At 42.4% G+C, this 17470-nt stretch overlaps 1 protein-coding gene across 1 annotated transcript in view; it reads right to left on the minus strand.

Annotated features, from left to right (window-relative positions):
* Positions 1-440: 440 nt before the first annotated feature.
* Positions 441-17470, minus strand: part of LOC139543874 (anthrax toxin receptor 1-like) — a 31903-nt gene continuing 14873 nt past the window's right edge. Inside the window, exons 12-19 of the mRNA XM_071350377.1 lie at positions 16065-16134; positions 15257-15335; positions 14962-15057; positions 14770-14811; positions 12241-12336; positions 11945-12112; positions 6809-6889; positions 441-2013 (exon numbers count right to left, since the gene is read on the minus strand). Of these exons, the coding sequence (XP_071206478.1) occupies positions 1648-2013; positions 6809-6889; positions 11945-12112; positions 12241-12336; positions 14770-14811; positions 14962-15057; positions 15257-15335; positions 16065-16134 (998 nt within the window). The 3' untranslated portion in view covers positions 441-1647. The remainder of the gene's footprint in view (positions 2014-6808; positions 6890-11944; positions 12113-12240; positions 12337-14769; positions 14812-14961; positions 15058-15256; positions 15336-16064; positions 16135-17470) is intronic.

A 17470-nucleotide genomic window follows, 5' to 3' on the forward strand; every position in this document is an offset into this window, starting at 1 on the left:
AAGCCACCACAATCACACAGTTTTTCAACTGGTCGCTCAGTACAGTACCATTTCTGTTTTGTTGTATTGAACGCACCTCATGTGTGTCTATCTGGGCCAGGGAAGATGAACTGGGAGAGCAGTGGGAGATAACATGAGAGTTCATCTAAAATGATATTACAAACACACAAAGCTCATTGTACAGGGGCTATTTACTGATTTATCAGTCTCACCTCAAACCCAGTACGGACTTCTCAATGCATTATTCATGTCTAGCTATTTCCTCTGAGACGCATTCTGTTTGACGTTAAGTACTCCGCGTGAAATAGCCTACAGCGTCCTTACTTTTCCTGAACTTTATCTGTCTACTCTGCTCTAATACAGTATGTCATTTTGATTAGTTCTAGAATATAGGTGAAGCTTATCAGCAAAAGTGATAATGAATGACATAACAGGCCATCTTTGTTCTGAAATTCAATATTTTATTACATTCTGAAAAAGGACTGGCTGGTTTTGGATACATTCTGCACATTCTATACATTAATTGGAGGTACTCAGTAAGCACATATTCAATACACACTTATCTGGATTGGAAATGGAATTAGACCCTAGTGGATTCACAGAGATCCTCATTCCTAGTACTGCTGTAGGAATGGTTACACAACAAAATTCCCCATTTAACAACAGCCAAAGGTCACGTCAAAAGGTGAGTGTGCTCTGGCTGGTCCCTGATTTGGCCAATGGTAGGTCAGCCATGCTGATTTTAAAGGCATAATCTGTCAGATTTGGTGATTTACAATGGTAATTTGAATTAATGACATATATTACAATAGTGCCTTATGAGCTCCGTACAACTGCCATAACCCAATATCTAAGGTTGTTAGTGTTTTTTGTAACAATGTAAAAGGTTCAAAATATCAATCAGCTCCATCCATCAGCTCAAGTAGCAGGATCCAGCTGTTGAAATCACATATTGTGCATTTAACAGTCCACAGGACATGCTTTTCATTCCTTTGGCTTTATAAACTCGTCACATGATTTCTGTGTAAACAAACAAACAAAGTAATCCGTTCTTCCCCAGTCAGAGGTTTTCCTCATTGCTAATGTGTCTGACATGTTTGTCATTCCTTGCAATATACTTATTGATTGATTTATTTAAAAAATGCATTCATTCATTCAGTGATTCATCCATAATACACATAGGTTTGTATCAATCAGCATGTAAGATGTACCTATATAACACATAAAAGACAGAGTTAAAAGCTGAGCCATTGATCTTTTAACTTATGAAATACTTTGTTTATCCCTTCTGCTAAAGATGTAAATATTCTGCTTCCATTGATTTAAGCAAAGCAGTAAAGAGTTGGCATTAACTTCACTGTAGTCTCGTGAGTCTTACAGTAAAAAAAATGATACAACTTCCTGATCAGTTAGAATAGAGAACATGGAAAATCTAATGGAACTTTGTTTTACAGATCAATTGCTCAGCTTCTCTCTGAACCGTTGCGTGAAGTAGAGCTGGGCTTGCTGTCCTGCCTGTCAATCTGTTGATAGTGGTTTGGATTGGTGGAGAAGAGAAAGGCACAGTATTCGGGACATTTTCAGGGGCCCTCAGGGTCCTTGCTGCTCAGTTCTTTAACAGATGCATTGGCCTTCCTTCCTTTTTCCTCAGAGAAATTGGTCAGATGGGTGTGGGGGAGGGCGGGAAGGGGGAGGGGCTCTGCATAAGGGTGGGGCCTGAGGGGTCGGAGAAAAAACAGGTGGAGGGTTGGGTGGAGCAACAGGTAGGGGAGGACTTACAGAAGTTGGGGGCAGAGCTTGGTTTGGAGGGGGGGTGATGCAGGACGGAGGGGGAGTGGATGGCAGGGGTGGAAGAGTGGAGGTGGGAGAGGGGGGCATGTGGGAGAGGGTGTCATGTGAGGAAGCGTGACTGTAGGTGTGAGGCAGACTGTAGATTGGCGTGGAGGGCTGGTGGTAGATTGGATAACGAGGTGCAGGGTAGGATTTCACCCGGGTGAAGCTAATGCACCTGCCCTGTAAAATTAGGAGAGAGGAATAAAACAGGGAAGAGAGCAATAAGAGGCAGTCATCAGGGCCCAGTTTTAAAAAATAACTTTTTAACATTTTGGGAAAAATGTGGTCTTTCAAAACTAAAAATGACATTCTGAACTTCCATATAATGATTCAGTAATCCTATCTGACCTTGAATCAGGATTAAATGTTGTTTTTGCATTTTTCAAAATTCTAAAGGCAGTGATTAATATAGCTTTGATGCAGAAAATCAGGACAATATTGAACCCACAGAAAGGGTGGATTTAGAAAGGTGAAAGGCACTACAACCGAGATATTTCAAATGTAACTAAAATGGGGAGGCTTAAAAAACGTTCTTTATTCTGATAATTAAAGCAGCAAATTACGTTAAATTTACTGCAGTATACTGTCTACCCCTTAGTGGACTCGACTATTTCAGCCACACCCGTTGCTGAAAAGTGTATAAAATCGAGAACACAGCCATGCAATCTCAATAGACAAACATTGGCAGTACAATAGCCTTACTGAAGAGCTCAGTGACTTTCAACATGGCACCGTCATAGGATGCCACCTTTCCAGCAAGTCAGTTCATCAAATTTCTGCCCTGCTAGAGCTGCCCCGGACAACTATGAGTGCTGTTATTGTGAAGTGGAAACGTCTAGGAGCAACAACGGCTCTGCCGGGAAGTGGTAGGCCACACAAGCTCACAGAACGAAACCACCGAGTGCTAAAGCGCTTAGCACATAAAAACCGTCTGTCCTCGGTTGCAACACTCACTACTGAATTCCAAACTGCCTCTGGCAGCAACTTCAGCACAAGAACTGTTAAACGGGAGCTTCATGAAATGGGTTTCCATGGCCGAGCAGCCGCACACAAGCCTAACCTCACCATACGCAATGCCAAGCATCGGCTGGAGTGGTGTAAAGCTCGTCGCCATTGGACTCTAGAGCAGTGTAGTGATGAATCACACGTCACCATCTGGCAGTCCAATGGACGAATCTAGGTTTGGCAGATTCCAGGAAGCTACCTGACCCAATGCATAGTGCCAACTGTAAAGTTTGGTGGAGGAGGAATAATGGTCTGGGGCTTTTTTTTCATGGTGCACAAATCGAGATCCATACAGAAATGGTTTGTCAAGATTGGTGTGGAAGAACTTGACTGGCCTGCACAGAGCCCTGACCTCAACCCCATCGAACACCTTTGGGATGAATTGGAACGCTGTCTGAGAGCCAAGCCTTATTGCTCAACATCAGTGCCCGAACTCACTAATGCTCTCGTGGCTGAATGGAAGCAAGTCCCCGCAGCAATGTTCCAACATCTAGTGGAAAGCCTTGACAGAAGAGTGGAGGCTGTTATAGCAGCAATGGGGGGACCAACTTTATATTAATGCTCATAATTTTGGAATGAAATGTTCGACGAGCAGGAGTCCACATGCTTTTGGTCATGTAGGGTAAATGTATCCAGTCAGTTGTTATATTGAGTAGTGTCAAATAAATGCAGAAACATAACGTGTGCAACTTGGGCCCAATTTTTAAAAACATTTAATCTGTATCAGAATGACCTAGATTCTGTAATCCCCTTTTTTTGCCATACAATCTGATTGATTTTGACCAAGTTTTTCAGAAAAGGATCCGATAAGATCATTCTGATCCAGATACCACAATATTAAGATCACATAATCCAGATTTGTTTGTGCTTTGAACAGGCCTACACCTTGCCATCTATTGGACAGGTTATGGTATTACTTCTACACTGTCATAGTGGAACGGAGATGAGCTGAACAAAAATATAAATGCAACATGCAACAATTTTACTGAGCTACAGTTCATATAAGGAAATTAGTCAATTGAAATAAATTCATTAAGCACTAATCTATGGATTTCACATGGCTTGGAATACAGATATGCAACTGTTAGTCACAGATACCTTTAAAAAAAATAAGTAGGGCCATGGATCAGAAAACCAGTCAGTATCTGGTGTAACCACCATTTTCCTCATGCAGCGCGACATATCTCCTTCGCATAGAGTTGATCAGGTTGTTGATTGTACACATCGATCCAGAGCATCCCAAACATGCTCAATGGGTGACATGTCTGGTGAGTATGCAGGCCATGGAAGAACTGGGACATTTTCAGCTTCCAGGAATTGTGTACAGGTCCTTGTGACATGGGGCCGTGTCTTATTATGCTGTTTCCAGCTGCAATAGTCATTTACAACATTAACAACGTCTACACGGTATTTCTGATCAATTTGATGTTATTTTGATGGACAAAAAATGTTGCTTTTCCTTCAAAAACAAGGACATTTCTAAGTGACCCCAAACTTTTGAACAAGTCAGTTAAAATTACACCTACCCCAAGACCTGTGACAATCATATCAGATCCGACCCAGACCTGTGACATTATTTAGAATTCTGGATCCGAACCCACTCAGGTCCCGGGTCGTGTCTCGGGTATTCGGGTACAGGTGGATCAATGAAAACCTCTAACAGGGAGTACAGTAGAGGGCTGAGGACACACCACTGGGGGGCCCCTGTGTTAAGAGTCAGTGTGGAGAAGGTGTTGTTGCCAATCCTCACAACCTGTGGTCTGGTCTACCTATCAGGAAGTCCAGGATCCAGTTGCAGAGGGTGGTGTCAAGACCCAGGGCTCTGAGCTTGGAGGGAACAATAGTGTTGAATGCTGAATTGTAGTCAATGAACAGCATTCTCACATAAGGGTTCCTCTTGTCCAGATGTGTAACATCCGTGTGAGTAGAGATGGAAATGGCATCTTCCGGGGATCTGTTGGAGCAGTAGGCAAATTGGAGTGGGTCCAGTGTGCCTGGCATGCTGGCATTGATGTGGGCCACGACCAGCCTCTCGAAGCACTTCATGATGGAGTGAGTGCGATGGGGGCGATAGTCATTTGGGCATGTCACTTCGTTTTTCTTGGGCACTGGGATGATGATGGTCTCCTTGAAGCAGGTGGAGACTACAGCCTGGAAGAGGGACAGGTTGAAGATGTCAGAGAAGACGTACGCCAGCTGGTCAGCACACACTCTGAAGAAGCAGCCAGGGATGCCATCTAGGTGTTCACTCTTTTGAGAGTTTTCCCTCACATCAGCCTCGGAGAGCGAAAGCACCTGGTCGTCCGGAGCAGCGAGAGTCCTCCTGGATGGCTCGGTATTGTCTGCCTCGAAGCGAGCATAGAATGTGTTGAGCTCGTCTGGGAGGGAGGCTTCGGTGGATACCACACAGCTGGATTTGCCTTTGTAGTCCGCGATGGTCTGTAGTCCTTGCCAGATGCGTTGAGAGTCTGAGTTGTCCAAACATCAATTGAAGTTTGAGTCTGTATTAACTTTTTGCGTCCCTAATGGATTTGCGGAGCTCGTACATGCTTGCCTTGTACATGTCACGCACCATGGAGTCATCGGGGTTCATTCTGCTGACATTGAATGCTGCAGTACGGGCTCTAGCCTGGTACGGATATCTCCATTTGGTTGGGGTATGTCCGGATTGTTATCGTGGATACATTATCATCAACACATATCCTAATGAGGCCTGTTACTGACAATGTATATTCCTCAATGTTAATGTATGTGTCCTGGGTGGATGAATCTTTGAACATATTCTAATTAGTATGACCAATCTCTCATTATCTTCTTCATTGTTTTCCTTTCTGAATATTATGCTGACTCCATCTTGTCTTTTGTTTGGCTGTAAATGTCCAGTTCAGTCAAAAAAAACAAGGAGATTTACTGAGGTAGCAACAGCTTATGAAAGATGGGAAGAGAGGGAATTGTGTGGATGGTTCGCCCTATCCTCCTATCCACAGCTGTCATTGAGGCCATATAAAAACAAAACTCCCAGCTAGGCTTGAGTTACGGGAAGGTGGGGATGTGGGTAGTGAATAGTCATCTGTTCTTAATGGCTTCAGCAGATTTAAACACATTCCTTCAGGTTGGCGCAATATTAGCACCTCAGCTTCTTCAGCCTGTATATGCCAGGATACGTTATGCCTTCCTCACAGCCGCTCTGTCTGTACACCGTTATTATTACAATCAGCTGCAACCTTTCTAGTGGGTTATTTACTGCCTGGCTGGAAGTGTTTTAAAAGCATTTGTCCAGGGCAGATGATTTAATGAAGAAATGGGCATTGAAGGCATTTAAAATCTTTAATTGGCTTCCAAAACTGCCAACGTGATGAGTTTGTAAGGAGTTCATCAAAATTCCCACTCTCCTCAGCTGCCTGGTGGAATAGTTTTGATGGAGAAAAAAAGTTCGAAGAAACTGCTGGAAGAACCATTGCAAAAAAAAATGTAAAGTGCAAAAAGAGAATAAAAAATAAAGATGGTACTAAAGCCTCCCCCTCTCTATTTTCCATTCTGTCTGCTTTGCTCCTCTGACTGTGGTCTTGGCTCCAGACCTCCTTCTTTCCCACAATTTTCCAGGGGTTTGAGTTCTTTCTGTTGAGGATTTGCAATGGAGGGGGCCTAGGCATTACATGGTGTGGTCTCTGCCTCCTAAACTGTTTCATCTGATTGCATTTTTTTATACTTTTCTTACATAACAGAATAATGAAGTGCTGGGCCAGTGGGCCTTGCCATCCCTTAGAAGAGCTCTGAAGGAAAAGCCCCTGGAAGCTATCCTTCTCTGACCTACATGTAAGCCTCAGTCACACACTGGCTTTCTTATTGAGTTGCTAAAAGTGGCTTCCATGACTCTGCATATCCTCGTATCATCCCGTACAGTGCAGTGACAGCTGGTAGCAAGTGTGGGACGTGTCTTTCTCTATGCCGTTTGTTTTTTGTGTCTTACCTTGTCTCCAGGATAGGGTCTCATCAGAGACACCCTATCATAGCCTTTCCTCAGAAACACCCACAGAGCATCCAGCTTGCCCTGAACAGAGATGGGCACAATAAATGAAAGAGAAGAATGTTACATAGTAGATGACAATATGGTAATAACAATATTGCCTGCCTGTATGCCTGTCAGATGCTTTACTCCGCTCTGGTTTGTTTCTATTCTGTATATGCCAGTATACAGGTCAGTCTAACAACTATCTGTGTGTGTCTGGCTGGCTGACTGTCTGGTGCTGTTTGACTATCGAAAGCTATGCTCCATGACATAATAGTCAGTGAGGAGAGTAAGTAGCGATAAAGGGCAAGGAATGTATTGTGTTGGGACTAGCACCAGCTTCCCTCTGCTCTGCAGATCTCATCTTCCTGAGGTCAGCTCAGTTCATGTCTGGTTCATATAACCACTCATCCAGCTGACTGAGATGTTTTGAAGCAAACTTCCTGGAAACAATGACACTACAGGAAGGCTGCAACTAATTAAGAAGTGTTTTGATCATAGATTGGGCTTTGGTGGGGGTTGGAGTCAATTCTGAATTGAGTTTGTGAATTTCTCTTTAATTTAAATTCTTAAATCTTAATTGAATTTGAATTGGCCACACCCCACAGGAAGCATAATTTGAATTAGAGGAAGTAGAAAGTACTTAAATTACATTTAAATGGCTTATTTATACTACACATCACCATGAAAATATTTATACCAGGTAGCATAAGGTTGAAACATTCTAATTCTCCTAAAACAATTAGAAACAATTACAGACGTCTGGAAATATTATAAGATTCTGTTGTGAATTGTCTATAATATTTACAATGTTGGCCTACACCGGATGACGCTGGGCCAGTTGTGCGCCGCCCTATGGCGGCCGATTGTGATCCAGCCTGGAATCGAACCAGGGTGTCTGTAGTGTTGCCTCAAGCACTCAGATGCAGTGCCTTACACCGCTGCGCCACTTGGGAGCCCCAACATCTCATGACAAAGAAAAATACTGTTTGATGTCTTTGAGTTATAATCAAACCAATATTTGAAATGGTATGTGTATTCTTTGAATTAATACTGTAGGTGGCATATCCTTTTGATAAAAGATTTGTCAAAGGAATCACGTCTCAGTTGAATTGCTTTGAATTCAATTGTATTTCATTTAATTTCAAATTCTGCTTCCTGTGGGGTGTGGCCTCGATCCTGACTAGTATACTAGTCCATGCTGCTGAAAAACATCCCTACAGCATGATGCTGCCAGCACCATGCTTCACCGTAGGGATGGTGTCAGGTTTCCTCCAGACGTGATGCTTGGCATTCAGGCCAAAGAGTTCAATTTTGGTTTCATCAGACTAGAGAATCTTGTTTCTCATGGTCTGAGAGTCTTTAGGTGCCTTTTGGCAAACTCCAAGAGGGCTGTCATGTGCTTTTACTGAGGAGTGGCTTCCGTCTGGCCACTCTACCATAAAGGCCTGATTGGTGGAGTGCTGCAGAGATGGTTATCCTTCTCGAAAGTTCTCCCATCTCCACAGATGAACTCTAGAGCTCTGTCAGAGTGACCATCGGGTTCTTGGTCACCTCCCTGACCAAGGCCCTTCTCCCCCGATTGCTCAGTTTGGCCAGGCGGCTAGCTCTAGAAAGAGTCTTGGTGGTTCCAAACTTCTTCCATTTAAGAATGATGGAGGCCACTGTGTTCTTGGGGACCTTCAATGCTGCAGAAATGTTTTGGTACCCTTCCCCATATCTGTGCCTGGACACTGTCTCGAAGCTCTATGGACAATTCCTTCGATCTCATGGCTTGGTTTTTGCTCTGACATGCACTGTCAACTGTGGGACCTTATATAGGCAGGTGTGTGCCTTTCCAAATCATGCCCAATCAATTGAATTTACCACAGGTGGACTCCAATCAAGTTGTAGAAACTTGATTGGGTCCACCTGTGTAAAAATGTCTAAAAGCCTGTTTCGCTTTGTCATTATGGGGTATTGTGTGTAGATTGCAACAACAAAAAAAGTTTAATCCATTTTAGAATAAGGCTGTAACGTAACAAAATATGGAAAAAGGGAAGAGGTCTGAATGCTTACCGAAGGCACTGTATAATAAGAATAAATGCCATTTAGCAGATGCTTTTATCCAAAGAGACTTAGTCATGCGTGCATACATTTATTTGGGAGTGGGAAATCCAACCCACAATCCTGGTGCTGCAAATGCCATGCTCTACCAACTGAGCTACAGAGGACCACAATGGTAGAAGTTTACTAACAATGTTTTCCATTCAATTTAGAGTGCATATGATTGTATGTGAGTGGAAGGTACAGCAATTGTGTTCTTGCTTTTGTCTCACTCAATTCCCCAAAACTCTACCTTGTATGGTAAACCATGTAATGTTTAACCTTTCACGAGCCTCTACCCCGGGTCCGGGATCACCCCCCACCCCCCCACACACTGATTAGCATAGCTAGCATAGCTTCACAAGTAGATAGTAGCATCTAAATATCATTAAATCACAAGTCCAAGACACCAGATGAAAGATACAGATCTTGTGAATAAACCCATCATTTCTGTTTTTTAAAATGTTTTACAGGGAAGACACAATATGTAAATCTATTAGCTAACCACGTTAGCAAAAGACACCACTTTTTTTTACTCCACCAGTTTTTTACTCCATCAGTAGCTATCACAAATTCGGCCAAATAAAGATATAAATAGCCACTAACCAAGAAAAAACCTCATCAGATGACAGTCTGATAACATATTTATGGTATAGGATAGGTTTTGTTAGAAAAAAGTGCATATTTCAGGTAGAAATCACAGTTTACAATTGCACCGACCATCACAACTCGACTAGAATTACTACAGAGAGCAACGTGTATGACCAATTTACTCATCATAAAACATTTCATAAAAATAGACAAAGCATAGCAATGGAAAGACCCAGATCTTGTGATTTCAGACAATATTTCAGATTTTCTAAGCGTTTTACAGCGAAAACACAATAAATCGATAAGTTAGCATACCACATGTGCAAACGTTACCAGAGCATCGATTCAAGCCAAAGAGAGCTATAACGTAATCATCGCCAAAATATATTAATTTTTTCACTAACCTTCTCAGAATTCTTCCGATGACACTCCTGTAACATCATTTTACAACATACATATAGAGTTTGTTCGAAAATGTGCATATTTAGCCATACAAAACCGTGGTTATACAATGAAAATAGTAGCAAATCAAGCCTCAAAATGTCGGACGTCATCTTTCAGAGTGATCTAGTTTAATCGAAAGCTAATCATATACTTGACTAAAAAATACAGGGTTGACAGGAATCGAAAGACAAATTAGTTCTTAATGCAACCGCTGATTTACATTTCTAAAATTATCCTTACTGTGCAATACAGGGTTCGCCAAGTGAAGCGATAACAAACAAAATGGCGGATTATGCGTTTAAAATATTTCGACAGAACAACGATTTATCATATTAAATATTTCTTACTATGAGGTGATTTTCCATCAGATTCTTGGGCAATGTATCCTTTCTTGGGTCTAATCTTCTTTTGGTCGATAGATGTCCTCTGTCCTTCGAAATGTCCACTAACATCGACCGAGACCCCGAAACGTGCCCAAAGCTTCAAAGTGCACGACAAAGAAATTCCTCAAAATCGCACTAAACGGATATAAATTGCTATAAAACGGTTCAAATGAACTACATTATGATGTTTTTAACAACTATAACGAGTAAAAACATGACCGGAGAAATATTACTGGCTAAACAACCATTTGGAAGGAGGCAAGTCCGATGTCCATCTTGCGTAAGACGCGCGAAGGAAAAGAACGGTACTTCCACGTTTTGTTGTTTTATAGTGGCTCTGATTGCGCAATCGACTCCATTCAAAACGTCATGACGTACTGACACCCAGAGGAAGACGTAGGCAGTGTCGGTTTCTCCATAGCATTTACAGGCACCTTAAAACCGACCCCAGATCAGGGGTCAAAATTTCTGAAATCTGACTCCCTGTCAGGAAAAGTGCTGTAGAAGTAGTTCTGTACCACTCAGAGACAAAATTCCAACGGCTATAGAAACTAGAAAGTGTTTTCTATCCAATAATAACAATAATATGCATATTGTACGATCAAGAATTGAGCACGAGGCAGTTTAATTTGGAGACCAAAAAATGCTAATGCGGAACAGCACCCCCTATAGTTGCAAGAAAAGATGAAGTGCATATGATTGACTTTTATTTCAATTGAAAGATACTGCAACTTTGTTGTTATTCCCGTACTCAACTATAAAGTGTACCTTTTATGGTGTACCAAGGAAATGTTGAACACCTAAGTACAGGACTACCCAGCTAGCACACAACATTCTAAGAACTATATGTTTCTTCAAGCTTGGTGAGAGTGTGGTTGTCCTATGATTATTTCGCATGCAACCTTCCCACAAAGTTCTGGGAATTGTGCAGGATACCCAGCTGATGCATAATGTTCTGAGAACTATACGTTTCTTAGGTGGGAATTTCCTACAGGTTTCCTCATGGTTCTATTTAAAGTAATGTTCTCAAATTGTTTCAAGAACATTAAGAAACAACATTCAAAGAACATTCTAAGAATGTTATTTTAAAACATATACATTCCGTCCTCAGCGTCAACAAAACTCTCACTAACCTATTTCTTTTGTTAAGCGTGTTCAGGTGTGTTGGCCGCACCCACTAATTGGCCACACCAGATCTTAATGAGTTGTTTCCTTTGAAATGGGGTCTGTTTGAATAGACTAAAATGAAAAGCTTTGTATGTGTAAAAAAACATGAGATGTTAGCTCCATCCCGGTGGTGCAGTGGACTAATTTCATGGATAGAGAACAGAAGATCATGGGTTTGAATCTCACTGAGGCCGTGCCACAATTTAAAAAAAGGGTTGTGTTTGCATAATTAATGCCTAAGCAAATACATGTCCATGTGTCCGATCTGTGCTTGGAGTTCAAAACAGTTAACCTAAGCTAGCAGTGTTATTAGAAGTCTTATTGAAACATGTTCTCAGAACATTCTTTTATTACCTTCAAATAACATATAATTAACATAGCTTCACACAACTTCCAAGGAACCAAATATCCTAGCTGGATACAATACCTTTATAGGAGAGTACCATTTCTGGGGACTGATAGGTTTGTGAATGCCATTGTTGAAAGTGTGTGTTGGTGGCATGTCAAACTCCTGCTCTGGCATCCTGACACGGGCATTCTTGGCTTTCTCCAGTTTGGCCCCCTCCTCAGTGGAGCCCTTGTCACCCCAGCGGACCTGAGCAAGGACAAGCAACAGCAGACAGTCAGTGTCAGGGGAAGGGTAATATAATGACCAGGTCTGAGCCGTAGTTGGATAAAGGGCACACCAGGCCGAGTACAACAGTCAGTGAATGTCTTTCTCACCTCCATTCTCTTGATGCCACCCACACCTCGGCCACCGTAGTATGAGGCATCCACAGTGGGCCACCTCTTCTTGGGACACCCGTCCTCATCCTCATCCTAACAAGGGGGAAAATAGATCCCTCAGATGGTAGCTTTGCCCTAAAATGTTCATAATATCAGATGCCTACCACTCCCTTCAGCCAGTTCAAGTCAACAATACCAGTGGTATTGTTCCAAACAAGTAAGGCAGGCATCATGCTAAACTTGATGTCCTGATCAAGTTCAACCAAGTCTCACAAAGAAATAGGTAGCATGGCATCCCTGTGTGGTGTGGCCAGGGAGTCACCCTGTTAGAAGCTCCAACCACGTCTGAGAGCCTGACAATAGTTGTAACTCAACTTGTAGCATAACTAAACTCCTCTCTACCTAAAGAGCTGGGCTGCTATCCAGTTTACCGGACAGAAAAAAACATTAAAAAACACAAGATCAGACAATTTGCCCAGTCTGGTCCTGGCTGCATCCAGCACCATTGAGTGGAACTTGTGTCGGGTCAAAATGGAAAATTTCAGCTGTGAGTCAATAACTCAGTCTAATCCCTATTATGCTTCTACAGGTTCTCAGAGCTCTTTGAGGCAGAGGCTGCCGGCTGTTTTCAGATCAGATAACAGGAGACAGAGAGAGACACAGAGAGTCTGATTTTATGGTACGATAGTGGTGTTTCAACTAGAGGTCGACCGATTATGATTTTTCAACGCCGATACCGATTATGATTTTTCAACGCCGATACCGATTAATCGGCCGATTTATTAAAAAAAAGAAGGAAAAAAAGGATTTGTAATAATGAAAATTACAACAATACTGAATGAACACTTATTTTAACTTAATATAATACATCAATAAAATCAATTTAGCCTCAAATAAATAATGAAACATGTTCAATTTGGTTTAAATAATGCAAAAACAAAGTGTTGGAGAAGAAAGTAAAAGTGCAATATGTGCCATGTAAGAAAGCTAACGTTTAAGTTCCTTGCTCAGAACATGAGATCATATGAAAGCTGGTGGTTCCTTTTAACATGAGTCTTCAATATTCCCAGGTAAGAAGTTTTAGGTTGTAGTTATTATAGGAATTATAGGACTATTTCTCTCTATACGATTTGTATTTCATATACCTTTGACTATTGGATGTTCTTATAGGCACTTTAGTATTGCCAGTGTAACAGTGTAGCTTCCATCCCTCTCCTCGCCGCTACCTGGGCTCGAACCAGGAACACATCGAAAACAGCCACCCTCGAAGCAGCGTTACCCATGCAGAGCAAGGGGAACAACTACTCCAAGTCTCAGAGCGAGTGACGTTTGAAACGCTATTAGCGCGCACCCCGCTAACTAGCTAGCCATTTCACATCGGTTACACCAGCCTAATCTCGGGAGTTGATAGGCTTGAATTCATAAACAGCAGAGCTGCTGGCAAAACGCACGAAAGTGCTGTTTGAATGAATGCTTACGAGCCTGCTGGTGCCCACCATCGCTCAGTCAGACTGCTCTATCAAATCATAGACTTAATTATAACATAATAACACACAGAAATATGAGCCTTAGGTCATTAATATGGTCGAATCCGGAAACTATCATCTCGAAAACATTTTTTTTTTTCTTTCAGTGAAATACAGAACCGTTCCGTATTTTATCTAACTGGTGGCATCCATCAGTCTAAATATTCCTGTTACATTGCACAACCTTCAATGTCATGTCATAATTACGTAAAATTCTGGCAAATTAGTTCGCAATGAGCCAGGCGGCCCAAACTGTTGCATTTACCCTGACTCTGCGTGCAATGAACGCAAGAGAAGTGACACAATTTCACCTGGTTAATATTGCCTGCTAACCTGGATTTCTTTTAGCTAAATATGCAGGTTTAAAAATATATACTTCTGTGTATTGATTTTAAGAAAGGCATTGATGTTTATGGTTAGGTACACGTTGGAGCAACGACAGTCCTTTTTCGCGAATGCGCACTGCATCGATTATATGCAACGCAGGACACGCTAGATAAACTAATAATATCATCAACCATGTGTAGTTATAACTAGTGATTATGATTGATTGATTGATTGTTTTTTATAAGATCGGTTTAATGCTAGCTAGCAACTTACCTTGGCTTCTTACTGCATTCGGGCGGGCTCCTCGTGAGGCAGGTGGTTAGAGCGTTGGACTAGTTAACCGTAAGGTTGCAAGATTGAATCCCTGAGCTGACAAGGTAAAAATCTGTCGTTCTGCCTCTGAACAAGGCAGTTAACCCACCGTTCCTAGGCCGTCATTGAAAATAAGAATGTGTTCTTAACTGACTTGCCTAGTTAAATAAAGGTGTAAAAGAAATATATAATAATATTCGGCAAAATCGGCATCCAAAATTACTGATTTCCGATTGTTATGAAAACTTGAAATTGGCCCTAATTAAATCGGCCATTCCGATTAATCGGTCGCCCTCTAGTTTCAACTCTACAGGAGGCACGGGCCTAGATAGAGTAAATAAGAAAAAAAAGCTTTACTCACTGAGCTGTCCTCCATTACTGGAGGTGGAGGCTCATGGATGATCTGCAAAGATGGAAAAGACACGGAATCCTAATATTCTGTTCCACAGGAGTTAATGATTATCCTATTGACACATGCATACATGGCAGAGTCTCTGCTTGGGTACAGGAAATGGTTTTGAATGTGAGAGGTTGATAATGAGAGAGATGTTACCACTGTGCAGCAGAGAGGCCAGAACCACCAGAGCAGAGCCAGCGTCAGCAGGAGCAGCAGGATGAGCAGAGCTATGGCCAAGAACGTCCCATCAGACTAGGGGAGGCAGAGAGAGGAAATAAGGTTAGAACCGGGTGTACTTACTCTGCTTGAACACAAGCTCTGTCACCTCCTAGGAATAGATACAGAAGAGTAAAGTACTCAAATAAACCATTCTATTAGAAGCACAATACTACATGTAGCCATGGTTGAGAGATTTTCCTGTGTAGAGAGTTGGAGAAGGGTTGGTACTTACACAGCTGACTGTGGTGATGGTGACGGAGCTAGATATGAAACTCAGGCCATTGTTCATACTGACGTGGAGGGTAGCTTCCCTGAGGGAGGTGAGAGGGGAGGGGAGAGGTGAGAGGGGATAGGGGAGGTGAGCGGGAAGCAGGGAGAGGTGAAAGAGAGGATGGGGAGGTGAGAGAGAAGGGATGGGGGAGATGAGAGGGGATGGGGAGGTGAGAGAGGGTATGGAGAGGAGGAGGAAGGAGGGGGGGAGGGAGGGAGGGAGGGGAGAGGGGATAGGGGAGGTGAGCGGGAGGGAGGGAGGGAGAGGTGAAAGAGAGGATGGGGAGGTGAGAGTGAGGGGAGAGGTGAGAGAGAGGGGATGGGGAGGTGAGAGGGAGGGAGGGAGATGGAGGGGATGGGGAGATGAGGAGGGAGAGGTGAGAGAGGGTATGGGGAGGGAGGGAGGGGGAGAGGTGAGAGAGGGTATGGGGAGGGAGGGAGGGGGGGGGGGAGAGGTGAGAGAGAGAGGGATAGGTGAGAGAGAGGGGATAGGGAGATGAGAAGGAGGGAGAGAGGGGATGGGGAGGTGAGAGGGGATGGAGGAGGTGAGAGGAAGTGAGAGGTGAGGGAGGGTATAATTACCTACACTGTTTATTTGTTTTCCTCTAATCAACACATCCCTCTTTTCATTCCAGAGACCAAGGATAGCTGCTTTTCTGAGAAAATACTGTATTGACTTGAGAGCAAGAGAGATGGGTTGCATTTCATGAGTTGGGTTTGACGTGCCTCAATTAAAGCAGTGGGGATGTGAGAGTTAAAGAGTCACTTACGTCCCTTCTTCTTCCAATACGGGAGCTGGGCACAGAAGGTAGGTGTCTCTCACTACCAATGGCCTTTTCACTATGGGATTATAGAAGAGAACACTTTGGATTATGTGTGTATATGAATACCTAATACTGTATACAGTAGACAAGTCACCTGTGTATAGATAATCCCCCAGACTAGAAATCCTATAGCTATGCATCCAGCAAGAGGTGCATGGAAATAAAAATTTAAACAAGCAAAATAGAGTACTGGAGCTAGTTCATTTACAAACTGTAGTATTAACGTAATTAGCATAGTTAAATTAGCATAATTTCAACGAGTTGTAGTTCAAAGAGTGTTTCAAAGAATATAGTTCAAATAGAAATACATTGAGACAAATTGTGAAAATTTCTTGCTTTGTTATTGTCTTTCTAGACCTTGAATCAACTGAAATCCTTCAGCGTGAGTGTGGTTTATTTAGCCTGGCTGACAGAATGTCAGGAGATCCACATTCCCTCTGTACCTCTGAGAAGCCTTAAGTATTAAACCAGCTGAAGGAAAGTGAGGTGTGTGTGTGTGTGTGTGTGTGTGTGTGTGTGTGTGTGTGTGTGTGTGTGTGTGTGTGTGTGTGTGTGTGTGTGTGTGTGTGTGTGTGTGTGTGTGTGTGTGTGTGTGTGTGTGTGTGTGTGTGTGTGTGTGTGTGTGTGTGTGTGTGGAGGGTGAGGACAGACCAAAAATCATTAGGATTTGTAAGAACAGTAGGCATGCTAACCCCCTCTTGACAGCCTGGTCTCATAGACTAGGTGTACATAGTAAATGTAAATCCGGGACTGAAATGAGTATGATATGTTACGTTTGGTCTGGTTACAGTACATAAGGCAGAAGGTTGCTTAAGGCAAAAATGAGGGTGGTTGGTTGGGTGGGTCTAGCAACCATGGGTCTAGCAACCCAAAGTTTGCATGTTCAAATCTCATCACAGACAACTTTAGCATTTTAGCCAATTAGTAACTTTTCAACTACTTACTACTTTTTAGCTACTTTGCAACTACTAAGCATGTTAGCTAACCCTAACCTTAACCCTTTTAGCTAACCCTTCCCCTAGCTCCTAACATTAACCCTAATCCCTAGCCTAGCTAATGTTAGACAGCTAGCTAACGTTAGCAAACCAAAGTAGAATTCGTAACATATCATACATTTTGCAAATTCGTAACATTATTTAACGTTTTGTAAATTCATAACATATTGTACTTTTTGCAAATTCGTTACATGTATGAATTGTAATTCGTAACATATCATACTAAATGGATGATGGACATCCACAAATTACTAGATACCATAGGAAATGTAACATACAGTATCATACTAAATGGGTGTCTCGGATTTACATACAGAATAATATAAGACCAGGCTGCTCTTGCTTGTGGCCAAGGCA

This window comes from Salvelinus alpinus, chromosome 18 (assembly GCF_045679555.1).
Source record: "Salvelinus alpinus chromosome 18, SLU_Salpinus.1, whole genome shotgun sequence".
NCBI classification, from domain to species: Eukaryota; Metazoa; Chordata; class Actinopteri; order Salmoniformes; family Salmonidae; genus Salvelinus; species Salvelinus alpinus.